The sequence below is a fragment of the Pan troglodytes genome, chromosome 11 (assembly GCF_028858775.2).
Source record: "Pan troglodytes isolate AG18354 chromosome 11, NHGRI_mPanTro3-v2.0_pri, whole genome shotgun sequence".
Taxonomy (NCBI): domain Eukaryota; kingdom Metazoa; phylum Chordata; class Mammalia; order Primates; family Hominidae; genus Pan; species Pan troglodytes.
The window spans coordinates 456,954-477,529 of NC_072409.2; the positions used below are offsets into that span (position 1 = coordinate 456,954).

General features: G+C 51.7%; 1 protein-coding gene across 12 annotated transcripts in view; it reads right to left on the reverse strand.

Moving 5' to 3' along the window:
- Positions 1–20,576, reverse strand: part of CACNA1B (calcium voltage-gated channel subunit alpha1 B) — a 248,727-nt gene that overhangs the window by 152,904 nt on the left and 75,247 nt on the right. For 10 of the 12 annotated variants that reach the window (XR_010148796.1, XM_063788040.1, XM_063788038.1 and 7 more), the window contains exons 8-11: positions 16,850–16,965; positions 15,829–15,885; positions 14,969–15,061; positions 648–857 (exon numbers count right to left, since the gene is read on the reverse strand). Coding sequence is in view for 11 of the 12 variants with exons in the window: in XM_063788040.1 (XP_063644110.1) it covers positions 648–857; positions 14,969–15,061; positions 15,829–15,885; positions 16,850–16,965 (476 nt within the window). In the remaining variant the exon portion in view is untranslated. The remainder of the gene's footprint in view (positions 1–647; positions 858–14,968; positions 15,062–15,828; positions 15,886–16,849; positions 16,966–20,576) is intronic. The other 2 variants (XM_063788039.1, XM_063788036.1) reach the window with 1 other exon arrangement.

The following is a 20,576-nucleotide window of genomic DNA, read 5'->3' on the forward strand; positions in this document are numbered from 1 at the left end:
TGGAGGGGCCCATCCTGGCCCTGGTCCTGAGGCTGTGAAGGACCAGCCCTGGAGGGGCCCATCCTGGCCCCTGTGCTGAGGCTTGTGGAACAGAACTGCAGACAGCTCACTCCACGGAAGGGCATGAATGCATCCAGATTTAGCCAATTGTAAAGAAAAATGAAGGTAACCAGGGGAACCTGGGGAGGGTAAGAAGCCAGGACTCCCCCCTCAGGAATCCGGGGCAGAATCAGCAGCCACGTGGTGGAAAGGAGCATGGGGCTAAGTCCCCTGTCTGTGGGTCTGAAGCCCTCTCGGGGGAGGACACCCATCTGCCTGGCCTGACTCGCCCCTGGTCGTCCCACATATATCCTGCCCTGGGTGCCTCGGACCCCTCAACCAGTCTCACACTATGCTGAGGGACAGGGGTCTAGCAGATCCAGCTGTGCTTTCTGGAACCCAGGGGCTGGAGAGGCCACCCTCCAGCTCTGGACACACCCCAGGCCCCCACAGAGGCTCCTGGGGGCTGACTAGGGCTGTGGGATACTTTGGGCAACATGGGGGTGGGTCCCGTCCCACCTGGGGTAGCCCCAGGGCATGGACCAGGGTTTCCAGACTGAGAGCAGAGATGCTCAGGAAGCACCTGAGGGAGGGACGGGGATACGTACACAGGGTCGTGGTAAGCCGCCGCGGCTGGTTGTAATGCACCATGGCCACACACAGTGTGTTCAGGGCCACCACGCACAGCACCACCCAGTAGAAGCTCTGAGCCTTCACCATGCGCCGGATAAAAAACCGGAACATCTTCTCCTTCCTCCGGAAGTATGACGAGCTCTCTGTCTTCCCGCTCTTGAGGCTGGCGCGGGCGAAGGGGGATCCTGAGGGGATGGGGAGTTACTGAGGATGTGGGGACCAATGGGCACCCGCCTACCCCACCTGTGGACCCCCACAGACGCACTCTGGAGGACACCTGCCCCCAGCCCCAGCCGGTCACAGACAATTGTGCCAGTGACCCCTGTGACCTCCACTTCACAGCTGAGGGAACCAAGGCCCTGATGATCTCCATGGTTACTGGGTGCCAGATGTGAGAGCCAGATTGAAGTGGATGATCCGTACTCACTTCTCTAGTCCCCAGCATCCCCAGCCACCTTCTAGGAGCACAGCCCTGATGCCCCCAGGCCACTCTCCATGAGCACCCCAAGCTTTTTCCCCTGAAGACATAAATCTGAGTTAGTCCCTCCCCAGATCCCATCTCTTCAGCATAGCCCACGGAGCCCTGCAGCATCTGGCCCTCCCTCTCTCTCCCTCCGGACTCAGGGGTCAGCACGCATGGGCTGCCTGTTTTCTAAGCAGTTTTCCTGGAACACAGCCAAGCTCATCGGTTTACGCATGGTCCATGGCTGTTCAATGTCCACAATACTTACTGTTGGAAACTTTGTCTACCTGCTCCAGCCTGACTGCTTCTCTACCCTGCTCACCACCCAACCCAGCAGCCTCTTCCCATGTCCACGCACACCAGTCCTGCTGTGCCCTGGCCCTTCACACAATATCCCAAGTGTGAAATGCGTCCCTCACTGGACTCCTTCCCACACACTTTCAAGTCTCAGCATTAACGTCAGCTGCACAGAGCACCTGCTCTGGGCACACCATTTAGAACAGGGCCCTCGGCTCACCTCCGACAGTGGCCCTGACCACATCACCACCTGTCACTGTGTTTTATTGTTGACCTGTTCCATGCCCAACTCCCAGACAAGACTGTAGGCTCCATGAGGACAGGGCCACATTGTCTTCTTCACCACTGAGCCCCTCACACTGAGAGGGGCTTGATCAATGCTTAACAACTGAGGGAAGGGTCTCTATGAGGATTCAGGTGTGTCTGTACAGGAGCTGGCTGTGTCTCTGCAGGAGAGCACATCTGCCTGTGTAAGGGTTTCTTAGTTTGTGCACTAAGCCTGGCCATGTGGGTGCCTCTCAGTGTTCTCAGAGAGCAGACAGCTGTGCCCCAGCCATGGGTCTCTCAGTGGGCTTTGAATACCTGGCTTGAGCATGGGGTCCCTGTGTGAGGATGTGGGGAGCAGTGTATGCTACATGTACTTTCTGTGTGTTTGTACACACATGCATATGTGTGCACACCCAGGTTCTCAGTGGCACAAAAGAGCAGGGGCAGTGTGGGCATGTGTGCTATGCATATTTTCTGTTTGTACACACGTGCATTTGTGTGCACACCCAGGCTCTCAGTGGCACGCAAGAGAGGAAGTGTGTGAGCATGCTTACTATGAGCACTGTGTGTTTGTACACACATGCATATGTGTGCACACCCAGGCTCTCAGTGGCTCTCATAGCTCGTGTGCTATGTGCACTTTCTGTGTGTTTGTACACATGTGTGTACATGTGCACACCCAGGCTCTCAGTGGCATGTGGCCAGCCCTGCTGAAGGCCAGGGATGACCACTCCCCACAGAGGCAGCAGTAGGGCAGGAGGGAGGCAGGTGTGCAATGCAGACAAGGAGGGGCACACACACCGGCAGAGCTGTGCACAGAACAAGCCCACACACTCTGAACCCCCCATGCACCCACACACAGTTGTGCAGGAACACAGGAGTCACACACACACATGCTTCACAGCACACATCCAGCCTGACCACGCTCACTTTTGAAGATCCAATGAGATGCTCACACAGACACACTCCTCAGTGCACATGAGGCACACACCTGTGAACACAAACAGGGCCACACTGGGAAGGAGGGAAAGAGAACACGTGACTCATGTAAACCCACTTTGTCTGCACACACACGTGGCCAGGAAGACAAGCAACAAATTCTCCAAAGGGGACTCTGTGGCCATCCCCACCAGCCAGTAAGAACCAGTCAGCCTCTGCTATGAGAAAGGCCTCATAGAAATGCTGCCCTTTCACAATGGGCCACAGCCCCCCCCAACACACACATCTTCCTGTGCCACACAACACAAGACAACCACACACATCCTCGCCTGTCACAGGCACAACCATAGTCATGCCAACAGCCGTATTTGCACAGAACCACACTCCCCAGACATTGCCCTTAAAGTCCACGAGTTCCTTGCTGTAAACATCGACTTTAGAGAAGCCAGAGGCGCCAGAGCAAGGGGACTGAGCAAGACCTAACAGAGGGACTCCTGATCCAGACGCCCTGGGGGAGAGCTGGGTGCAGCCCCTCACATCCCAGCTCAGCAACCCCAGCAGCACCCAAGACAGGTGCATTTGTTCCCCGGGGATGAGGCACAGGTCCCTAAGGACAGCAAGCAGCCACTGTGGGCTCCAGTCTGCCCCAGTAAAAGCAGAGAGTCTACAGGAAACGCAGAAACATCTCTGGAATCACAGCTTTGGGAAAACCAAGAGAGACTGGGCTTCTTTTCAGCTTCCTGCATTTTCCAGGGTTCACTTAATTAGCATATATTCTTTATAATGAAAAAGCTTATTTCAAGAAAAATGATATGACATCTTCAAGCTAGGGAGAAATTCCATATTACATTAACCTATGAATGATGACACAGTGAAGTACTGCTGAGAATAGGGCCTGACTGCTGCAAATACTTAGATTTCTTTCTCTTGTGCCCTAAGGCAGACTCTTTGCTAGTCCTGGGTAACCCCCATTTGTTCAAAAAATGTGTACAAATTGTGCCAGGCCCTGACCAAAGCCCAGAAAACACAAAATGACCAAGATCCATCCCTGTTCTCAATAACCCTTCTAGAGGACAGTGGGGAGACAGACAAGAAAGTGTTTCCTTCCAGTGCAGCTGCTGTATTTGCCACTGGGGGCAACAAAAGTGACGTGAGGCTAAAGCACGAGCTGATGGAGGCCCTAATGGCTGTCACCCCTGGCCCTCGTGCACATCACGCAGCCTGGAGATTCCTCAACTGAAAACAGAGCACAGTCACCTGTACCTCACAAGGTGGTGTGGGATTCAGTGAGACAGCACAGGGCCAAGCTCAGCGGGGCTCAACCAGCTGACAAGGCGTCAGGGCAGACAGGGTGACACGGGTTATGGGCAAGCCTGGGGTGGTGACACAGCCAGTCCTCAGGCAGAAGGCAGTCGAGGGCACCACAGCTTCGTCTCCTCCCCACCAGGCCCCAGGCCCCAAGCCCACCCTGAACCAACAGTGGAGGCCAGTGGGTCCTGAATGTAAGTGAATCCTCGGTGTCTGCTGGGTACCCAGAAGGAAAAGTCAACAAAGGCCCAGAGATCCAAGTATAGCAACACATAACTCAAAATAAAACAAAACTAAAAGAGAGAGAAAAAAACTTTTAGAGAAGAAATAAAATTCTTTTCTGAAACCACTCAGCAGATGAAAAAAAGGGGAGTTCAGTCAAGCGCAAGCAGCATCTCCAACGTGGAGGTGAACGCGAGCTCAAGGAAGAGGGCATGGACTGACAGGAGCAGAGCAAGCAACACCACGTGAAACAGGAGGGGCTCCAGATGCAGGAGATCAAGAAAAGGAGACAGAATAATGAGACAAACAGAGGAAAGCACTCTGCGCCAGAGGGGCCCTGAGCCTGCAGTTTGAGGGGCAGACAGAGAGCAAGTCACTGACAAAGGAAAAGCATCCGAGTGTCCGATGCCTCATGTGCAACAGGAAATGAGAGAGAGAGACACTTGCAGTGGGCACAGCAGCCTGGATCTCGCTCCTCAGTGGGGAACAAGGAAGGGCACCTGAGAGGACACAGGAACTCGAAGAGTCAGCCACCACCAACACCCCCATTCATTTCAGGGGAGAGCAGCCGAGTGACAGGACAGAGTTAAAATGGAGGAGACAGTCCTGCAGTGAGCAAGGACTGAAGAGAAGAGAAGATGCTAAGGTAAACCTAGGTGACTGAGGGTAGGGCTCTGAGAGCGGGCAACAGGAATGATAGTTGAGGGCCCCTGGGCATAGGGGAGCCTGTGGGGGCAGTCTGAAGGGACGGGTGACAGTCAAGAATGAAAAGTGAACACCCTCAAACCAGGATGCGGAGGCAGGGCAAGTACTGGAAAGGCTGTGACTTACTGGGTATGGGTGGAGGCAGAATAAAGGGAAATAGACCAATTTAGTGATGGAACTAGTACATCTTGGTACTAAAGATGCTAAAGAAACAAAAACAGTAAAGAGGTACGTTGACAATTATGAGAGCAGGGAAGGGAAGGTAACCTTTTGTGGAATAGAAGAATTAGAGAGTAAAAATAAGCAAGGGAGGAGAGGAGCAATAAGCAGCAACTTGATTAAAGCAGCAAAACTTGGGATGAAGAATAGAGTCAAACATTATACTAAATAGAGAGAGACTGGATTCACCCATTACCATTAGAAACAGAGACCATACAACTGGGTTTTTTTTTTTTTTAAAAAAAAAAAAAAAGCAAAACCATCAAGCCAGGCATGGTGGTGCACACCTATAGTCCCAGCTACTCAGGAGGCTGAGACAGGAGGATCATCCTGGGCAACGTAACTCTGTCTCTTAAATACATAAATAAAATTTTAAAAAATTGGCTGGGCGCGGTGGCTCACGCCTGTAATCCCAGCACTTTGGGAGGCCAAGGCGGGCAGATCACGAGGTCAGGAGATCAAGACTGTCCTGGCTAACATGGTGAAACCCCTTCTCTACTAAAAATACAAAAAATTAGCTGGGCGTGGTGGCACGTGCCTGTAGTCCCAGCTACTTGGGAGGCTGAGGCAGGAGAATGGCTTGAACCCAGGAGGCAGAGGTTGCAGGGAGCTGAGATCGCACCACTGCACTCCAGCCTGGGTGACAGAGCAAGACTCCGTCTCATTTAAAAAAAAAAAAAAAAAAAAATTAAAAAAAATTTTGGCCAGGCACAGTGGCTCACGCCTGTAACCCCAGCACTTTCAGAGGCCGAGGCAGGCAGATCACGAGGTCAGGAGATCGAGACCATCCTGGCTAACACGGTGAAACCCAGTCTCTGCTAAACAAAATGCAAAAAATTAGCCAGGCCTGGTGGTAGGTGCCTGTAGTCCCAGCTACTCAGGAGGCTGAGGCAGGAAAATGGCATGAACCCGGGAGGCAGAGCTTGCAGTGAGCCAAGATCGCGCCACTGCACTCCAGCCTGGGCAACAGAGCAAGACTCTGTCTCAAAAAAAAAAAAAAAAAAAAAATTTAAAAGGCAGAACCCAGGTAAATACAATTTACAAGAACACTTAAAATGATAAAGAAGAGCTGGAAATGAAAGGAAAAGAAAGGTACCAGGCAAATGCAAGTTAAAAACCAAAACCAGTGATAGCAACAAAAAGTAGAACCAATGACATTCAATGTCGACAAGGTGCAACTGTCCAGCAGAGGAACTGCACAGATTAAGAAGGTATTGTGTGATGAAATAAAGCATAATTTAGGAAGAAGATGTAACAATCATAAACTTTATATTGCCCAAACTATACAGTGACTAAATATATAAACAAAAGTCACTAGAAATACAAGAGGAACTTCATAAAAAATAAAATGAGCTGGGCACAGTGGCTCACACCTGTAATCCCCACACTTTGGGAGGCCAAGGCGGGCGGATCATGAGGTCAGAGTTCAAGACCAGCCTGGCCAACCTGGTGAAACCCTGTCTCTACTAAAAATACAAAAATTAGCTGGGCGTGGTGGTGGGTGCCTGTAATCCCTCTGAGGGAGGAGAATCGTTTGAACCCAGGAGGCAGAGGTTGCAATGAGCCAAGATCGCGCCATTGCATTCCAGCCTAGGCGACAGGGTTAGACTCTGTCTTAAATAAATAAATAAATAAATAAATAAATAAAATGAAGTAGGACTACAGGCACGCACCACCATGCTCAGCTAAGTTTTTAATTTCTTTGTAGAGGTGGGATCTCACTATGTTGTCCAGGCTTGTCTCAAACTCCTGGCCTCAAGCAATCTTCTGGCCTCAGCCTCTCAAACTGCTGGGATTACAGGCATGTGCCACCACGCCCGGCCAATAGACTTGATTTTAATAAATATACCTATAATCCAATATCTTTTAAACACAGGACACAGGAGGGGCAGGGCAGGCCACCACCTTGGTCATTCAGGCTTCTCAGCCATTCCAGCCTGTGGGACTTGGAAAGCTCAAACTGATCAGGGAACGAAGGCATCTCCAAAACAGCACAGCTGCTCTATCAAAAAGCAGCCAGGCCGCTGCTTTAAATGGGTCCTTGATCCCATTCCTCCTGACTGGGTAAGACCTCCCAACTGGGGTCTCCAGCCACCTCCTACAGGCACATTCAGGCCAGCAATAGGTCAGCACCCCCTGGGACAAAGCTTATAGAGGATGCGGCAGGATGCCATCTTTGCTGTTTCACGACCTTCACTGGCGATACCACCAAGTACAGGGAAAACCAAGGCAACTAGGCTCTGGAGTGGACCCACAGAAAACTGCAGCAGCCCTAGGGAAGAGAGGCCAGACTGCTAAAAGGAAAGCAAACAAACAGAAAACAACAACAACAAAACACAAAAACCCCATCCAAAGGTCAGCAACCTCACAGATCAAAGGTGGATAAGCCCACAAAGATGAGAAATAATCAACACAAAAATGCTTAAAACTCAAAAAGCCAGAGTGCCCCTTTTCTTCCAAATGACCGCAACACCTCTCCAGCAAGGGCTCAGAACTGGGCTGAAACTGAGACTGTTGAAATGACAGAAGTAGGCTTCAGAAGGTGGGTAATAATGAACTTCACTTATGAGGCTATAAGAGCATGTGGTAACCCAATGCAAAGAAGCTAACAATCATGATAAAACAATACAGGAACTGATAGCCAATACAGCCAGTTTAGAAAGGAATATAACCAACCTGTTAGAGCTGAAAAACACACTACAAGAACTTCACAATGCAATCACAAGTATTAATAGCAGAACAGATCAAGCAGAGGAAAGAATCTCAGAGCTGGAAGACAATTTTTCTGAAATAAGACAGGCAGACAAAAACAGAGAAAAAAGAGTGGAAAGAAATGAACAAAACCTCTGAGAAATATGGGATTATGTAAAGAGACTGAATCTATGACTGATTAGGATACCTTAAAGAGACAGGGAGATTGGAACAAGTTGGAAAATGTACTTCAGGATATCATCCAGGAGAAGTTCCTCAACCTAGCAAGACTGGCCAACATTCAAATTCAGGAAATGCAGAGAGCCCCAGTAAAATACTCCATGAGAAGATCATCCCCAAGACACATAATCATCAGACTCTCTAAGGTTGAAGTGAAGGAAAGAATGTTAAGGGCAGCCAGAGAGAAAGGCCAGGTCACCTGCAAAGGGAATCCCATCAGACTAACAGTGGACCTCTCAGTGGAAACCCTACAAGCTAGAAGAGATTGGGGGCCAATATTCAACATTCTTAAAAGAGTTTCAAATCCAGAATTTCATATCTGGCCAAATCAAGCTTCATAAGTGAAGGAGAAATAAGATCCTTTTCAGGCAAGCAAATGCTGAGGGAATTCGTTATTACCAGACCTGCCCTACAAGGGGTCCTAATGGAAGCACTAAATATGGAAAGGAAAAACCATTACTAGCCGCTGCAAAAACAAACTGAAGTAAACAGACCAGTGACACTATGAAGAAACTACATAAAAAGTCTGCAAAATAACCAGCTAGCATCATGATGACAGGATCAAATCCACACGTAACAATACCAACTTTAGGCGGGCCATGGTGGCTCACGACTATAATCCCAGCACCTTGGGAGGCCGAGGCAGGCAGATCATTTGAGGTCTGGAGTTCAACCAGCCTGACCAACATGGTGAAACCTCATCTCTACTAAAAATACAAAAAAATTAGCCAGGTGTGGTGGCACATGCCTGTAGTCCCAGAGATACTTGGAAGGCTGAGGCAGGAGAATCACTTGAACTTGGGAGGCGGAGGTTGCAGTGAGCTGAGATCACGCCACTGCACTCCAGCCTGGGCGACAGAGTGAGACTGTCTCAAAAAATAATAATAATAACAATACTAACTTTAAATGTAAATAGGCTAAATGCACCAATTAAAAGACACAGAATGGCAGGCAGGTTAAAGAACCAATACCCATCAGTATGTTGTCTTCAAAAGACCCACATCGCATGCAAAGACACACATGGGCTCAAAATAAAGGGATGGAGGAAAATTTATGAAGCAAATGGAAAACAGAAAGGAGTAGGGGTTGCAATCCTAGTTTCTGACAAAACAGACGTTAAATCACCAAAGATCAAAAAAGATGATGAAGGGTATTACATAGTGGTAAAGGGTTCAATTCAACAAGAAGAGCTAAGTGTCCTAAATATATATGTACCCAATACAGGAGTACCCAGATTCATGAAGCAAGTTCTTGGAGACTTCAAAGAGACTTAGACTCTCACACAATAACAATGGGAGACTTTAACAACCTACCAACAATATTAGGCAGATCATCAAGACTGAAAATCAACAAAGACATTCAGGAGTTGAACTCACCTCTGGATCAAGTGGACCTGATAGATATATACAGAACTCTCCACCCAAAGACAACATAATATACATTCTTCTCATCGCCACACAACACTTACTCTAAAATTGATCACATAATTGGAAGTCAAACACTCCTCAGCAAATGCAAAAGAACTGAAATAATAACAGTCTCTAAGACCATGGTACAATCAAATTAGAACTCAAGATTAAGAAATTCACTCAAAACCACACAACTACATGCAAAATGAACAACCTGCTCCTGAATGAATTTTGGGTAAATAATGAAATTAATGCAGAAATCAAAAAGTTCTTTGAAACTAATGAGAACAAAGATATAACATACCAGAATCTCTGGGACACAGTTAAAGCAGTGTTAAGAGGGAAATTTATAGCACTAAATGCCCATACCAAAAAGAAAGATCTCAAGTTAACAACCTAACATCACAACTAAAAGAACTAGAGAACCAAGAGCAAACAAACCCCAAAGCTAGCAGAAAACAAGAAATAACTAAGATCAGAGCTGAACTGAAGGAGATAGAAAACATGAAAAATCCATCAAAAAAATCAATGAAAACAGGAGCTAGTTTTTTGAAAAAAAAAAATTAATAAAATAGATAGACCACTAGCTAGACTAAAAAAAAAGAGAAGAGAGAAGATTCAAATAAACACAATCAGAAATGATAAAGGAGATATCACCACTGACCCCACAGAAATACAGACAACCATCAGAGAATACTATAAACACCTCTATGCACATAAACTAGAAAATCCAGAAGAAATGAATAAATTCCTGGACACATACACCTTCCTAAGATTGAACCAGGAATAAATCGAATCCCTGAAAAGACCAATAATGAGGTCTAAAATTGAGGCAGTAATAAATAGCCTACCAATCAAAAAAAGCCCAGGTCCAGATGGACTCACAGCTCAATTCTCCCAGAGGTACAAAGATGAGCTGGTATCAATTCTACTGAAACTATTCTAAACAATTGTAAAGGAAGGACTCCTCCCTAACTCATTCTATGAGACCAGCATCATCCTCATACCAAAACCTGACAGATACAACAAAAAAAGAAAACTTCAGGCCAATATCCTAGATGAACATTGATGCAAAAATCCTCAACAAAATACTGGCAAACCAAATCCAGCAGCACATCAAAAAGCTTATCCACCACAATCAAGTAGGCTTCATCCCTGGGATGCAAGGTTGGTTCAACATACCCAAATCAATAAATGTGATTCATCACATAAACAGATCTAAAGGCAAAAACCACATGATTATCTCAATAGATGCAGAAAAGACATTCGATAAAATTCAACATCCCTTCATGTTAAAAACTCTTAATAAACTAGATATTAAAGGGACATACCTCAGAATAATAAGAGACATATATGACAAAGCCATAGCCAATATCATCATGAATGGGCAAAAGCTGGAAGCATTCCCCTTGAAAACCTGCACAAGACAAGGATGTCTCTCACCACTCCTATCCAACATAGTATTGGAAGTTCTGGCCAGAGCAATCTGGCAAGATAAAGAAATAAAGGGTATTTACATAGAAAGGGAAGAAGTCAAACCATCTTTGTTTGCAGATGCCATCATCTGAGCCCAAAATCTTCTCAAGCTGATAAACAACTTCAGCTAAGTCTCAGGATACAAAATCAATGTTCAAAAATCGCCAGCATTCTTATACACCAACAACAGGCAAGCTGAGAGCCAAATTATGCATGAACTCCCATTTGCAATTGCCACAAAAAAATAAAAATAAAATACCTAGGAATAAAGCTAGGATGTATTCCCTATTATTAAATAGAATACCCTACTTAATAAACGGTGCTGAGAGAACAAACAACCCCATTAAAAAGTAGGCAAAGGCCATGAACGGACACTTCTCAAAAGAAGACATACGTGTGGCCAACAAACATGAAAAAAAACCAACATTACTGATTATTAGAGAAATACAAATCAAAACCAAAATGAGATATCATCTCACCCCAATCAGAATGGCTATTATTAAAAAGTAAACAAAACAAAACAAACATGCTGGAGAGGTTGTGGAGAAAAAGGAACACTTTACACAGTCTCCAGAGAGACCCTTATACCACAGAGGCCAGAGGGTGTCACCCCTCTGCAAACCACCAGGGCGGCCTGGGGTCCTGGCTGGAAGTGAGCCTGTCTGACTCTCAGGTTTCCTCGACCGCTCCCGACAGCCCACGGCACCTCACTCCAGCCGCGCTGGCCTCCAAGACGTTCCCCACACCTGGGTGCCAAGCACAGTCTTGCCTCAGGGTCTTGGCACTCGTTGCCTGGAATGTCCTTTCCCAGAGGTCCCTCAGGCCGACCTCACCTCTCCCCTGACCTCCCCTCTCTCCCCTGGGCATCCCTGAGGCTGACCTCCCCGCCCTGGCGGCGTCTCGCATCTCCCCTCTCCTGGGTGTCCTTCAGGCCGACCTCCCCTCCCTGGTGGTATCTCCCCTCTCCCAGGTATCCCTCAGGCCGATCTCCCCTCCCACGCGGCGTCTCTCAGGCTGACCCCCTCTCCCCCTCCCCCCCAGTCAGGCCAACTTCCCCCACACTCCACCGCCGCGTCCCTCAGGCCAACCCCCCCTTCCCGCTCCCGTACCTCGCCACCCCACGCCCCGTGTCCCTCAGACCGACCTCACCTCTCCCCTGACCTCCCCTCTCTCCCCTGGGCATCCCTCAGGCTGACCTCCCCGCCCTGGCGGCGTCTCGCATCTCCCCTCTCCTGGGTGTCCTTCAGGCCGACCTCCCCTCCCTGGTGGCGTCTCCCCTCTCCCAGGTATCCCTCAGGCCGATCTCCCCTCCCACGCGGCGTCTCTCAGGCTGACCCCCTCTCCCCCTCCCCCCCAGTCAGGCCAACCTCCCCCACACTCCACCGCCGCGTCCCTCAGGCCAACCCCCCCTTCCCGCTCCCGTACCTCGCCACCCCACGCCCCGTGTCCCTCAGACCGACCTCCCCTCTCCCCGGACCTCCCGTCTCTCCGGGTGTCCCTCAGGCCTAACTCCCCTCTCCCGGCTTCCCTCCGGCCGACCTTCCCTCCCCCTCACCCTCACTCAGGCCAACCTTCCCTCCCCGCCACACGCGTCCCTCAGGCCAAGCTCCCCTCTCTCTCCAGGTCGGCCTGAGAGTAGTTCCTCAGGCTGACCTCCCTTCCCCTGGCTTCCCTCCGGCCAACCTCCCCTCTCCCCCGCCCCGGCGTCCCTCAGGCCGACCTCCTCACTTCCTGCAACTCTTTTACTCAAAGGCAGTCTTTTTCCTCAGGCCTTCTACGGCCATGAACTTCTGGCACCGCCCCCCCTCCGCACGCTTCCACTCCTGCCTTCCTGACCTCTTCCTCCTCCGGACAGGGGCTCTGGCATGCGGCATATTTTCTTTACTATCTTATTTGTTGTTTGATGCCCCCACTGGACGGAAACTCCAATGATGACGGGCCTTTTTTATGAGTTTCTCCAGTGTGGCGGCCCCCATGCCTCCGTTGCTGGCACGTGGCGGGCACTGGATAGACATTTGGTGAATGAGGCACAAGCACTCGACACAGGCGAGGTTAAGAGAATCGCCAGAGAGCCAGTGCACAGCGCCGCAGAAAGGGATCCCAACACCCTGAGAACGGGGCGATTTCCTAACAAAGCCTGAGTCAGAACACTGGTCCAAATCCTTTTTTTTTTTTTTTCTTTTTTGGATTATATAGATTCACAGTTTTATCTCATCTATAAAAAAAGATAATTCCAGTGTTATTTAAAGGATTCCAAACCATAGATAAAGACATTTTAACTCTTCATTTTACAAAATCAGAATAAAAACTCTAGATAAAATAGCAATAGAAGGAAACTATTTAGCTACCACAATCATATAATAAATTGTTTAAAATTATAAGATGGACCAGGTGTGGTGGCTCACACCTGTAATCCCAGCCCTTTGGGAGGCCAAGGTGGGTAGATCACCTGAGGTCAGGAGTTCGAGAACAGCCAGGCCAACACGGTGAAACCCTGTCTCTCCTAAAAATACAAAAAATTAGCTGGGCAGTTGGTGCATGCCTGTAATCCCAGCTACTCGGGTTGCTGAGGCAGGAGAATCACTAGAACCTGGGAGACGGAGGTTGCAGTGAGCCGAGATCGCACCATTGCACTCCAGCCTGGGCAACAAGAGCGAAATTTTTGTCTCAAAAAAAACTTAATTAAATAAAATAAAATTATAAGATGATAAAACATTCAGATCTATGATACACATTGGTATCTCATTATTGTCAAAATAAATACAAAATAATTTACAAATAAACTCACTAGAAAACTGTATAGCATATGGGAAGAGTCACCAAAGGCCAAGTCCAGACAGGGAACAAACATTTAGAAAGAGGGCCAGCATCACGGACAGTAGGAGAAAGGAAAATTGTAGTGCCAAAGAAATATTACTCTACACCCATCAAATTGGCCTCAAACTGGGAAAAATCAAAAGGAGCCGTCACATAGCACTGGATGAGGGCGAAGATTGGCCTGTACTGTGGATGGAATGTGGGGTCGCACAGAACTCTGAACAGTACCACACCCTCACCCTCGGCACCTGCTCCTGGGAATCTGCCCCACAGAGAAAAGCACTAGTGAGGAAGGACAGCCATTCACAAAGACTTGGGGGCAGTATTTTTCATAGTGAGATAAAAGCACTAGAAATAAATGGCCATCAGCAGACGAGCAACTGAACAACTCCAGTGACTCCACATCAGCAACGCCAGGTTGCACCCGACAAGGGGGGCTAGAATCAGACAAATTGATTAGGAGCAGTTTAGGAAAGGGACTGGTGAGAAAAGTTTGTATGAAATCATTTTTGTTAACAGAAGACTCCAAAACTCTACATGCATATTTGTGTGTGGATATACGACTGTTTGTGTGTGTTATCTGAGGTGAGCATGGAAAAATAGGGAAGGGTACATTGGAAGTTGTTAACAGGAGTTTCCTAGTGCTGAGTGAGGACAGAAAAGGTCCAGTTTAAGTGTATGTGTGTGTACACATGAGTGTGTGTGTGTTTCCTGTTTTATTAAAGAGTTCTGTCTCATACATGTAACAATATAATGGTAGACATCTTCTAAATCTGGTCCACTCACAGACTGCTGTACAGCAAGGAAGTCCAGATTGGATCTGACTTGGTGTCTCAAAATGAAGCAAGGCCCAGGCACTTCTGGAACCAGAATCTGGTACCAGATAGAGAGGAAGGGAACCGACACAGCTCTGTTGGATAAATTAACCAGAATGTTCCTTGTACTATTTGAGAGGTAGGGGATGACACAACGGCCTCAGAGGCAGCAGGTCCAGAAAGTGAAAAAGAGACAGGGGCTGAAGAGAGAGGTGGCCCTATAGAGTCCTCCAGCCTTGGGATATGGCTAAGGGCCCTATGTCCACATGGGGGTCACAAAGCCAGGAGCAGCAAACTGGCTGAAAGGAGCCTGCAGGCGTTTGGGCAAGAAGGGGCGTCCAACAGTGGCTGGGTAGCAGGGGAAGCGGAGCATGCACTCCATGTCCAGCTCAAGCCTGGCAGAGCTGGAGGGACACCCTGAGACTCACCAACAGCACAGAGATCTGCAAACCGGTCCTCTCCCTCCTCTGCGTGGATCAGGTCATTTCTGCTCTTCTTGGTGGCCGCTCTCTTCAGCACTGCTTTAAACAAAGGATGGGAGAGACTGCCTGAGCTGCAGCCCTCAGGCCACCTGCCTCAGCGGGGCATGGGATCACCCTCCCCCTGGGACCAGTGACCTCTCCTGAGCTCCTGTCCTGAACTGGGGCTGAGGCCGGATGATTGTGGGCCCCCTTGGGTTCCTCCCAGTCCCCAGAGCTGAAGGGACAAGGAATTTTGAGGGTGAGGGGTCCCCGCTTTCCCTTTCTTCCAAAATGAGGCCAGTGGGGAGGCCTGGCCACCAGGGAGACCAGGAAACGTCCATCTGGGGCAAGGCCAGGACTACAACAGGGACAGCATAGACCTGCTCAGAGCCGCAGGCATGGGGCCGGCTGAGATTGCCACGGAAGTGCCCATGCTGTCTGGCCCTGACCTGAGCGGTGGGTGTGCAGAGAGGGCAGCCTTCCTGCTGCTGCAGCTATGCTGGTAACTAGTGCCAGCAACCACAGCAGTGGGGCCCGGGCTCCCTCTCGTGGCCCCAGGTCGTGCCATGAGCCCTCCCATGGTCTCTGGGAGCAGCAGCACCCCAAGCCCTGGGGATAGACACAGCTCGGTTTAAACCTGCAGTGTGGGCCTGTGTCAGGTGCCAGGGTCAGACACCATGGCCCTAGTCTGTGTTCATGTGATGGCTGTGCAGGTGCCTGGCACTGCCGAGAGCACTTCACGTGAAACATGCAAGCGGGCATGTGTCACCACCCACGTGGCCACCAGAGCACTCCACCACACAGGAGTACCAGCAAGTGCCACCTACCGTCCAAAGGGGACTTCTCCTCTGCATTCCTGTCCTCCTCGGCCAGCATGACTTCCTCTGCGAGGGGAACACAGCCTCAGGTCAGAGCCCTCCTGACCCCAGGAATGCCCCAGGACAGAGGCACATCTCTGTCTGGAAGGCCCTGCCTTCTCAGTTTTTTTTTTGTTTTTTTTTTTTTTTTGAGATGGAGTCTCGCTCTGTCGCCCAGGCTGGAGTGCAGTGGCACAATCTCGGCTCACTGCAACCTCCACCTTCCGGGTTCAAGCGATTCTCCTGCCTCAGCCTCCCCACTGGGATTACAGGGACGTGCTACCATGCCCGGCTAATTTTTGTATTTTTAGTAGAGACGGGGTTTCACCATGTTGGCCAGGATAGTCTTGAACTCCTGACCTCAGGTGATCCGCCCACCTCGGCCTCCCAAAGTGCTGGGACTGTAGGCGTGAGCCACTGCACCTGGCCGCCTTATCAGCTCTTAGACTTCCAGAAGCCAGCAGGGCCCACAGCTGAGCTTTTTCTACAGGGACAGACAGTCCCCTGTGAAGAGGACTCAGCCGCCTTGTGTCTGCCCGTCCCTACCCACACGTCGCTTCCCTGAGAACAGCTGTGCCACAGGCGAGTTCATCTCTGAAGAGGCACTTGGGAAACCTTAGGAGATGTGAGTGGATGCCCCATGTGGAGGAAAGAGTGCTGGCCTGGTGCGAGGGGAGGGAGTCCAGGCTTGACAAAACCCAGAGTCAGGGCACAGAAGGGACTTGGCTGAGACTAATGGGGAGAGACCAGCTTTAGGCTGGGCCATGGCAGAGTCCTCCATTTAAAAGGCCACTGTCCTCAGAGCCATATGGCTGCTTGGTGCCAGGCCCCTGGGTGAGCTAGAGAGAAATCCCTTCTCACTCTGCTCACTACAAAGTCCCTTCAGGCTCTACCCAGCAGCCAGGGCACCCCAGCTGGCAGCAGAGCAGAATTGGGGACAGAGAACTAACAGTGGCCGGCCAGGAGTGCAGTGGCTCCCACGGGCCCTCACCCGCCTTGAAGATCCACTCCAGGTACCCGTTGAGCTCTCGCTCGATCTGCTGCTGCCGGCGCAGCTTCAGGAAGGCACGGCGGTTCTCCACCCTCTCTCGCTCCTTGGCAAACTCCCTACCATGCAGGGGCCGGAAAAGCAAGATCAGGTGAGTGCAAGCCCCACAGGTGTGCAGCCCCAGAGACAAAAAGGACCAGGGAAAGCCTGGGACAGGAGACGCAGGCTGCAGGCCGCCGCTTCAGGCAGGCCCCTGCCACCCAGGCCTCTTCTAACCTGAGCACTCCAGATGAGCACTCCAGAGCACCAGACAGCTCCCTGGGCACCCAGAGGGCCTCCATGAGCAGCCCAGGTGGCCCTCCATCCTCAGACTCCCGTGGCACTTAGGGACGGTGCCTTGGTCCCCAGAGGGGCAGTTCTAGAGAGCAGGGACAATTTCACAGCCCCTGCCTACAGCAACCTAGGCATGCGCCTCCTCCCTCCCCTTGTGCCAGGCTCTGTTATCTGCTGTCCTCCAGAGAGCTCCTGGAGAGAATTCTCCAGAGGAGAATGTTCACTTTGCTTCCTCTGTTGGTTCAGATGCAAAGCCTCTGTGGGAAGCGGGAGGGACAGACAGGGACAGGGAAGAAGGGACTGGGTCAGGGCAGGCCAGAGGCAGAAGGATAATACCGCAGAGTCCACGCAGCCTCCTCAACCAAGCCTCTGAGGCTCACAGTGAGCAGGAGAGGAGACCTTCTGTCATTGGCCCCCGACATCTCACCCCAGCCCCGCCTGAGCCTTCACAGCCGTCATGGTGACCAGCAGAGAACACTTGCCCTTCCAGCTCAGCATCCCCAGCCCAGCCCCAGCCTCCTGGCCAAGCTTTAAGGCTCACAGTGCCAGAAGCAAGCCATTCTCTCTCTCTCTCTCTCTCTCCCCCTCTCTCTCTCTCTCTCTCACACACACACACACACAAGCTTCTGAGTTGGTGGAGTGGGTGTGGCAGGCATGACTCCCAGCACACACAGCCCCGGTGCAACAGTCCCCGGCTCTGACCGTGACTGACCCTGGGCTCAGGGCCAGTGTCCGCTAGGCACTGAGCTGCTACAGCCCAGGCAGTGCAAGGTGACCAGTCCTGCCCAGGTGCACCCTCCCATCTGGGCATCCCAAGTCCCAAATCTACAGGAAGGCAGGGTCCACTGTGGCCTCCCCACCCAGACCAATCCCTGTGGCCATGCCCTGAGAATGAGAGGGCCTGGGGGGCAGGGGAAGGGCAAGGACATCACTGCTTGAACTGATCTGAGAGCTCCCAGCAGCAACTCCCCCCAGCAGTCTGGCCCCCTCCACAGAGCAGCTGCTTCTCACGCAGTGGCCGGCAGCAGGGCCAGCCCTCCCTGAGCTTCTGTCCTCGCTGGGTGAGAAGAGGCAGGACAGGGGCCACCTCTTCTGCTTCTCTGGGATGCTGTGAGGATGGGAGCTCTGGGAATGGAGAGAGAGACGCCGAATTGGCCCCAAGCTGGCCCCTCCTGCAGCTCTCGCCCAGACATGACAGAGCCGTGGCTTTTCCCACAGAGCAAGGCTGGGAAGGCGGCCTCTCACCACTGCCACCCCAGGGTGCAGGACCCACATGGGGGGTGCCGGCCCCTGGCTTGGGGGCCCTCTGCTGGGCCTGTGGGCCTGAGGGAGGGTTCAGCTGGGCTGATGGGAGGAACATCACATATCCCATTCTCCCCAGAGGCCAGGATCCTCACAGTGGGGAAGGAGTGGGAAATACCATGCAGGCCCTGCCTTGGGCCTCCCCTCCAGCCCTTCAGGCTATTCTGCACATTCCCTAGAGGGACGCAGAAGGAAGCCCTGAGCAGGCTGCTCTCCTGCCTCCCCTTGAACCCACGTATGCTCCTGCCAGGCTTCCCACCAGGCAGCGTTCTCAGCACCTTGCAGCACCCTCAGCACAGCCCAGGCACCTCACAAGCCTGACTGCTGCCAGCCCCTGTGCCCTCTCCCCACAACACCCTCTGACTCCAGCTCCAAGCATCTCTGCAACACACAGGCCACAACCTTCTGTCCACTGTGCCTCCACCCCAGCTGTTCTCTGCCTGAAAGACCCTCCTCCTTCCTTAGCCTGGCTCATTCCTAGTCCCCCAGTTGGGTCTCAGCTGAGATGTCCCTCCCCCGGTGCCTCCTCCAAGCCCCAAGCCTCCGCCAGCTACCCCGCCAGGCTAGGAGTTCTATTTCCATCCCGTGAGCCGGTCGCTTGCTGGTTCCCATGGAGGCTCTTGGAGAGGCCTGCTAGTGACAATCACACCCTTTACAGGACAGGGCCAAAACCAAGGGCACGATCTCCTGCTGGAGCCCAGAGGCTTCGGCTCCAGCCATCCCCACTCTGGCTGCTCCTGTCCTGCTCAGCGTGGCAGAACTCCCAGGTTCACCAGGCTCTATCCCCAGCCTGGCTCGGAGCCGTGGGCCTGAGCAGGGATCACAGGGAGGACAGAGGGGAGATGTACCCCTCCAGCCTCACAGGGGAGCTGAGGCCAAGGTGGGAGCAGGAAGCCAGGCGGGCCTGATGCCTTCCACCTCCGTCCTAGCACAACTCCTTGCCCTGTGGTAGGGCAGGAGCCCCAAATACCAACCCCAGTCAGGCCCCATACACGGCATCTCTTCAGCTCTCAGCCCCAGGGTGGGACAGGAGGGGCTGTGTGCCCACAGGCCCACCTGGCCATGCCCGCCTACCACATCCCACTCCCAGAGAGGACTCTTTCTCCACCTTCTCCAGCATGGACCCCCAGCCCTGAGCCCTCTCTCTCATCCTCCCCTGGAGTAGCTTGGCACAAAGAGGTGACCTGAGAGGAAGTGCACACCAGCAGTCAGGGCCAGGGTGGCGAGCCCAGTGGTGACTGCTACAGAGATCAGGATGCCCCCAGTTATTTCTCACCACAGTAACAGAGGGGCTCTCTGTGGCCACAGAGGCTGCTCGGAAACCCTGTCCCAGACCACACCTCCATCTACCAAGACCACACTTCCCATCACAGACCACACCTCCCATCACAGACCACACCTCCCATCACAGACCACACCTCCCATCCCCCCAGACCAACCTCCCATTACAGACCACACCTCCCATCCCCCCAGACCAACCTCCCATTACAGACCACACCTCCCATCCCCCCAGACCAACCTCCCATTACAGACCACACCTCCCATCCCTCCAGACCAACCTCCCAATACAGACCACACCTCCCATCCCCCCAGACCAACCTCCCAATACAGACCACACCTCCCATCCCCCCAGACCAACCTCCCAATACAGACCACACCTCCCATCCCCCCAGACCAACCTCCCAATACAGACCACACCTCCCATCCCTCCAGACCAAGCTCCCAATACAGACCACACCTCCCACCCCCCAGACCAACCTCCCATTACAGACCACACTTCCCATCACAGACCACACCTCCCATCCACCCAGACCAACCTCCCAATACAGACCACACCTCCCATTACGACCACACCTCCCATCACAGACCACACCTCCCATCCCTCCAGACCAACCTCCCAATACAGACCACACCTCCCATCCCCCCAGACCAACCTCCCAATACAGACCACACCTCCCATCCCCCCAGACCAACCTCCCATTACAGACCACACCTCCCATCACAGACCACACCTCCCATCACAGACCACACCTCCTGTCTACCCAGATGAGTAGCGGCAGCTGCTCTCCCATGGCAGAGACCACGGAAAGGCCAG